The 7,825-nt window shown below is 35.7% G+C and overlaps 1 protein-coding gene across 1 annotated transcript; it reads left to right on the top strand.

The window, feature by feature from the left end:
- The first annotated feature begins 3,674 nt into the window (after positions 1-3,674).
- LOC141337326 (UPF0462 protein C4orf33 homolog) lies at positions 3,675-6,420 on the top strand. Its single transcript, XM_073843120.1, has 5 exons — positions 3,675-4,075; positions 4,315-4,375; positions 4,466-4,517; positions 5,674-5,873; positions 5,952-6,420. Exons 1-5 carry the CDS (start codon positions 3,853-3,855, stop codon positions 6,049-6,051), a joined length of 636 nt encoding a protein of 211 aa, XP_073699221.1. The 5' UTR covers positions 3,675-3,852; the 3' UTR covers positions 6,052-6,420.
- The last annotated feature ends 1,405 nt before the right edge of the window (positions 6,421-7,825 follow it).

Raw genomic sequence — 7,825 nt, 5'->3', positions numbered from 1 at the left:
ACTGTGTACCCCGTTGACGATTCCTGCTTCCTGCCATTGCGACCATTCCCTGTCTATCGAACTGTTTCCCGGATTACCTACGTTGTTCCTGTTTTCTGGTGATGATTCTGGCCTGTTGACGATTCTAATAAATGCTGCAATTGGATCCGCACGCCAGAGCGCCCTCCAGTGACTGCGCCGCCAGAGCGCCCTCCAGTGACCGCTCGCTCAGAGCCTGCTCTTCCAGAGTCTCCGCTGGAGACGCCCAGCCCTCCTGAATCTCCGCTGTGGTCGTCCAGTTCTCCAGAGCCCGCTTCACAAGAGCGTCGTCCAGAGCCCGCTCCTCAAGACAGCCTTCCAGAGCCTCCGCTGGTTCCGCCCAGTCTTCCAGAGACTCCGCTGGTTCCATCCAGTCATCCAGTACCCCTACATGGACCTGGCCCTCCATCCCTCCCCCTGTTCCGCCTCCGCTCCACCACCCTCCAGGTTGTATTATGTGGTTAGAGCGTCTGGAAGCCGCTCCTTGGGGAGGGGCTCTGTCATGTATCTGGTCTGTCTTATCATGCACTCTTGCACCACACTTCATGGACTTCATTCCCCATAAGCCACTGCACTAATCACTGCATTCACCTGGCCCTTGTTTCTCACTGCTCTGATTAGTTCTCACAGCTGCACCTCATCACTCTGACTGCATTTAAGCCACTCACACACACAGCCACCTTGCGAAGTCTTATTGTTCCATTTGGTCGTAATTCTAAGCGTTTTTCTCTGTGTTGGATTATCAGTGTATGACTCTGGACTGTGTACCCCGTTGACGATTCCTGCTTCCTGCCATTGCGACCATTCCCTGTCTATCGAACTGTTTCCCGGATTACCGTTGTTCCTGTTTTCTGGTGATGATTCTGGCCTGTTGACGATTCTAATAAATGCTGCAATTGGATCCGCACGTCTCTGACTCTCTCTGTGACAGATAGAGGACAATATTTGATATAATAATACATTGGAATAGTGCTTGCTTTTGCAAAAGCTGTCACCACAATAAGAGGTCAAAGGTAAGAAAAAATTAAACAGAACATTCATAACAATGTGAGCAATATGCCTCTGCAAACATCTCTTTCAAATGTTTTTTTTTTTTGCCTAAACACAACACCCCAAGTTCTTTAAGCCTTTTTTTTTTTTTTTTTAACTTAAATTAAGTCTAAATTTAGACTTTTAAGACCTTTTTAAGACCAAGTAAAGAAAATGTAGGCAATAAATTGTGTGGGACAGAATACATCAACATATTCTTGATCAATATCTACTTGTTTTCCAGTGCAAATGTCTAAATTATTCTTATAAACAATTACTTAAAAAGTCTTGTTTACAGTGAAATTAAACAAGAACAAATACTTGCCAACGGGCTCAAATAAATCCACTTCATTAAAAGGGGAAACAAAATCTCATACTCCATTGATAGATATTTGTTCTTGTTTTAAGCATAAACTCACTCAATTTAGTTTAATTTACTCCAAAAACTATTTACAGCTCAAGTAAATGTACCCAGGTGAAATAAAAGTGCACTAAAATACACTTTATTTCTGTACACTTCTATAATGTACTTTGAGTGCTTTATTTTCCACACACTATTTTTGTACTTGATATACAAAAAAATATTCTTTAGTACTTCTTAAGGACTTCTTTTGTTTTGAGACACCATAAATATGAAATAAAATGTGCTTTTTTTAAACATACTTTCTCTGCATTTAAAAAATAGTTATCACTTGTAGTAGACTTGAAGCCATCTTTTAAACACTTTACATCACACACACACACACACACACACACACACACACACACACACACACACACACACACACACACACACACACACACACACACACACACACCTTGTGAATTGTGGGGACATTCCATAGACGTAATGGTTTTTATACTGTACAAACGATATTTGCTATCACCCTACACCTTCCCTACACCTAAACCTAGCCCTCACAGGAGACTGTGCATATCTTTACATTCTCAAAAAAATGTATTTTGTATGATTTATAAGCCTTTTGAAAAGTGGGGACATGGGCAATGTCCTCATAAGTCACCCTCTCCTTGTAATACCTATGTCATACCCATGTTATTACACAAATTTGTGTCCTGATATGTCACAAAAACAAACACACACACACACACACACACCCATATTTAATATAGCGATGGTATGTTAAAAGCACATTTTAGTTCATACTATATCTGACTACATTTAAAATCAATTTATTTGTTAATTAATGCATTTATAAGTACAGTAAAGTACAGTTGGGCAAAATACAATATAAATAGTCATATAAAATAATTTAAATTGAGGATTACTATATAAAAGTCTACTAAGATTGAACTAATTTTTAAAGCATTCAAAGCACACATTTAAGAAATGCACTAATAAAACTCTTCTCTCTATATTTTTAGGTGCACTGAAGTACTACTTAAGTAGAAATATAATTTTAATTAGTGTATTTATAGTGTATGATTTTTATAATTTTATTTAGCACAAAAATAAGAATGTACTACAAATGAACTTGCTTGTTTTTAAGTATTTTTTAGTGCATTCAAGTATACTTTATTTCTACCTGGGTATCTTGATTCAAGGACGTTTAGATGTTAGTTTTGGAAAACAAAGAAGGATGTTAACAGAACTTGTATTTATTTAACTATGCACTCCATTTCTTTTATACTTAAAAAATAAAAAAACAAAAAACAAAACATTGTTTATGCACCATAGGAGCATTGTGTCATTATCTAGAGGTGGTCATTATCAAATTCAACAAATAAACCAATTAAATTGCTATCTAATCATTGACCTAACCTGTGATACTGTGACTCTAGATAAAGTTAAGACGTTCACTTGATAAGACAAAAAAAAAAAAAAAAAAAAAAACAAAGTTCAAGTGCTGATGATTATAAAACTGAGCATGTATCTGCACACCTTAATCTTGAAGAAATTCACCTTGATTTTGAAGAAACCTGACTTCTGTTGTCATTTTTGCATCTGCAACAACAATATACTCCGTTAGGTCAAACGCACACTACCAGTCAAAACTTTTTGAACACTAAGATTTTTAATGCTTTTAAATAAGTCTTTTCTGCTCACCAAGCCTGCATTTATTTGATTCAAAGTACAGAAAAATTTCTGCTTTCTATTTGAATATATTTTAAAATCTAATTTATTTCTGTGATTTCAACGCTGACTTTTTAACATCATTACTCCAGTCACATGATCCTTCAGAAATCATTCTAAAATTTTGATTTGCTGCTCAAAAAACATTTACGATCTGATCTGAAATAGAAATATTCGTCTTCATTATCACTTTTGATCAATTGAAAGCATCCTTGCTAAATAAAAGTATTCATTTCTATAATTAAAAGAAGTTGTTTTAAATAGTACAAATATCTCACAATATGAATGCTTTTGCTGTATTTTGGATCAAATGAACGCAGGCTTCGTTTATTCAAAAAACGTTAAAAATCTTAAAAATTATCAGTCACCTCTCAGACACCACATACAGACTAGGTTTTTAAGAACAATAGGTTTTAAGAAAATATTACAAATTAATTTTACAATAGAAGAGGAGGGGATAGGTATTCAGCTCCTTTAACCTGATAACAGCTCAGGTTTATGATATTAGTACTGCTTATAAATGACGGTTGAACTTGACTTTAGTCAGTCGTGTGCCCTGAGCTGCTAAAGCCGCATTAGAGAGCAGAACTGTGGACAACAGTTACTGATTCTTAGAACTTTATATAAACAGACATACAATAAGAATATAACTTTTGAGAACTCGGTCATTTATTATTTTAGGCGGTCTTTGTAGAAGAAACTAAGATTTGACCATGCTTAACAGTCTCTGCATTGGTTGTATCCTCCTGACTATCATGGAGTTCCACATCAAATATACCTGGGACAGCTTACCTTTGGATCATGACCCGATTACAATTCGCTTCTCACCTGGTGAGGGTGGTCTGTTAATGCAGGTGACTGCTGCTTTCATTAACGACCCCCCTGCACCAGCCGGACCACCTGGAGAGCCGTTCCCTGGTCTCTGGGACTATGAGGGTATGTTCATCTATACTTTTAATAATGCGTCAATTTGTCAGTGTTGGTTTATAGATTGAGTTTCTTGCTTTCATGCCACCTTGATCCTTAGACAACTAGATAATTACCAGATAAATAAAAGAGATTTAACTTTGATGGAAAAGGTTAATGAAACACTAAGTAAATGTTTTCCTTTCACTGATTTTCTGTGAATTTCCAACTGACAGTTCATACAATTTGTGCTCTTTGACATTTTTTAGTGGTAGAGTCATTCTTCTTGAACAATCACACTGAGCAGTATCTGGAGGTGGAGCTCTGCCCGTAAGTCAAGCCTATAGTGTTTTTCAGGTAGCATGAAAAATGCTTTTTTCAGCGCTAACGTTTAACTGAAAAAATATTTTGATGTTACAGACATGGACAACACCTCGTTCTGCTATTAAATGGAAAACATAATGCATTTATGGTAAGAAAAGTTTATTAATGTTTTCAGCTTTTATAAAATATTTACATTACTGGTTAAAGGTAATATTGAAATATTATTACAATTTAATTTTTTAAATATATTTTAAAGGCAGTGGCTATTTGCACAATATACACTAAAACACTATGTAAAAACAGCAGTATTTTCTGATGTTTATACTACTTATAACAAATAGTGCCAAATATCTGCACATCAGTATTGTTGTAAATTATAAAATATTATGCAATAACAACGTATTGAGTGTAAATGACCATTTTTATTAAAATTATTAAATGGATGGCACCTTATTGGGACAATAAATCTCTCTCTCTACACTTACCCCTAGCCCTACCCGATACTTTTTTCAAATTCTCAATTATTTTTCTTTAAATGAAATGCCTTTTTGATGTGATATGAGATATAGAAAGGTAGAAGAACGAGTTCAGCAAATGGCGGATTTGAACTCAGTCGATTGCATCAAAAAAGACTGCACTACATACTTTATCATCTAAGACACTAAAGCTGTTGTTTGACAGTCGTCTTTTGTAATGTTAGAGTTAGTTTAAATTGCCTCTGCCAACATAGCGGACTATATGCACTTTTTTTGCACTATTTTTCTATTTTTACTATTTACTACTATTTTAAAATGTAATGTATTCCTGCAATGGTAAAACTACATTCTCAGCAGCGAGTAATACAGTTTTCAGGGTCACGTGATCCTTCAGAAATCAATTTTAATCAATTAATTTGCTGATTTGGGGCTTAAATAACAATTATTATTGTGTGGTTATGTGGTGGTACTTAATAATATTTTTTGTGATACATTTATCAATGGATTTACTGTCTTTTTGAATAAAAGTATACATTTAAATAATATATGGGACAAAACATTTCTAAATCCAAATCTATGGAACATTATTATGCTTAATATTATCTTTAAAAAAATTTTTTTTAAATCCATATTAATAATTTAGATTTTATGTATGCATATGTTTTTGGCTGTATAGCAGAAAACAGCTAAACATTAAAAGGTGCAGGAATTCTTATAATGTAATAGAACAGAATGTAGAAAATGCAGAGTGACATGAAATGTTCTTATGCTGTTCTTGACTATTAGCTTGTTATTTTGTAATAATGTTTATGCTATAACCTGTTACAGCAACAACTCCCTCTATCCTTCAAAGTCAATATTGAGGACAAGATATGGAAGGGAGAAGCACTTCTACCTTGGAGGTATTTCCCTCCGGGCGTTAATAAGATGAATTCCTATGCCATCCATGGCTCTGGAGACCACAGGAGCTATGAGGCTCTGTATCCTATTCCTAGAGAAGACATAGTAGAAGGACAGGGACCAGACTTGTAAGTTTGTATATCTTAAAATTATTTCTGTTTCCTTACCTCACCAGGATCTTAACATTTCTTCTCTCTTCTAAACAGCCATCGACTTGAGTATTTTCAAGACTTCACCCTGCAAAGCATCATGGGAGAAGACTGGGTTCAGCCAGAATCTGACCTGTGGGATTTGACAGGCAAATGACCAGCTGAAAATCACAACTGAAGTCAAAACGGTCTTATAACCAGCCTTTTAATGCAGTTATTACTTGCAGTTTGCTTCCATGGCCACGTTAGAGCACAAACTCCACCGCAGTCTAATCAAAGTTAATGATGTGGCTTGTTTTAATGTGGGTGTAATGGCAATATAATGGCTTTTATTATCACAATTTAATAAATCTTCTATCAGTAATGCGGCACTAATCTCAGCAGCAAGTATTCCATCCAGCACCAAGTATCTAAAGCAGTATGTAGCAAATGGGAATTGTTTATTTTGTACTGAAACGAAAATAACCATTTAGTAATGGAGATGTTAAATGTGGAAATAGAGCATTGAATAAATAACTGAAAACAAGTTTTTTTGTGGTGTTTTGGAGCTTGGTAACAGCTGTGGTAACATTATTGTTGCATTTGGCATATTGAAAGTTATATTCTCCTTAGGTTTTCAAGAGAAAAATTAGGCTAGTATAATTATCCATTAACATATGCCTAAACCTACCACAAGACGATTCCTTAAGTCCCTTTTATGTTTTCTAAGGCAGCAACCTTGAATATCAGACATTAGCTGAGGTAAAACCTATGTCTGTGACACAAAACCTCTTCTAAAAACAGCCGAGCTTTAACTCTCTCAACAAACCCATGCGTATAATCAATAGGCGCAGCGTAAACTACAAATTAGCTGCTAATAAGACGGAACACGGGTTTATAATTACAGCCGCTGTCCGTTAAATGAATATTAACAGTGACTAATTACCGAGCCGCTGCTCTCACGTTGCCGAACTCCTGACAAGAGCACTGACTGGAGCGCGCACTGCGGGCGTGAGCTGAATGCGCGCTCTGTACCTGAGAGCGAAGGTCACGGTTAAAGAAAGAAGGGCGTTATCCATAGGTTCCATGTGACGTCACTGTAGTTTATCGCCGCCATTTTTGTGTCCGCGCTACCTGTTTCAGTCTATGGTCACAGCAGCCGCAACTACCAGAGGAAGATCAACAAAACTCCCAGACTGTTCACAACAAGTATATACAATATGCCCGGGATATGTTGTTCAGTTAGCTGTAAAAACAGTCATCAGAAAAAAAAAAATAACAACAGTTTTATTAGATCTCAGCAGTGCTCGAAGTGGGTCGGTATGCATATAGCGTACCGGTGTCATTCACGCAGGTGCTTTCCAAAGCAGGGTTTTTTTTTTCGGCACAATAAGAGTACTGGAATAATAATTAAATATTGACTAAGATTGTGAATCAGTACATTATAACGAAAATAATGCCTTAAAATGAAAAGAAACATTTTTTTGCGATTACATCATTTTGAACCGATCAACTCGTAAGTCCAAAGATTTAGTAAACAAGAAAGCATTCAAAGAGCAAGTTCAAAACAGTGCTAATGCAGAGAATAGTGACTTACAGTACATCCAGATGCCGTAAATTATTTGTTTTCATTTGGCTTAAGAGCAAGAGTGTTTTATAGTTGAAGGTGTTTTAGATTATGCGGTGTTTAGTGAATTATGAAAATTAAATAATAAACGCTAAACTATTGTACTACATAGCGTTCGTCATTGCAACGCCTGCAGTAAAGTATATACATGTAAAAGGGTTCTCAAAAATAATCATATTTGTTTTGCTAAAACTATTTATGTACAATTACTCTAAAAATGATTTGTCATACAAAAATGGCACACAAGTTACACACAAACCATCGTCCCAAGTAAATGGTACCATTGTGAATTGTGACTGGCTGCACAAGTGGTGTAATAAACTAA

The sequence above is a fragment of the Garra rufa genome, chromosome 6 (genome assembly GCF_049309525.1).
Source record: "Garra rufa chromosome 6, GarRuf1.0, whole genome shotgun sequence".
Lineage (NCBI taxonomy): Eukaryota > Metazoa > Chordata > Actinopteri > Cypriniformes > Cyprinidae > Garra > Garra rufa.
The sequence above is the reverse complement of the archived record's forward strand: the minus strand, read 5'-3'. Positions and strand labels throughout refer to the sequence as shown.

Excerpts from the sequence above, each read along its gene's own strand:
- LOC141337326 (XM_073843120.1), top strand. The coding sequence starts at position 3,853 with ATGCTTAACAGTCTCTGCATTGGTTGTATCCTCCTGACTATCATGGAG. Across the intron at positions 4,376-4,465 it reads CTGGAGGTGGAGCTCTGCCC|ACATGGACAACACCTCGTTC; the intron begins GTAAGTCAAGCC and ends TTGATGTTACAG. Across the intron at positions 5,874-5,951 it reads GAAGGACAGGGACCAGACTT|CCATCGACTTGAGTATTTTC; the intron begins GTAAGTTTGTAT and ends TCTTCTAAACAG.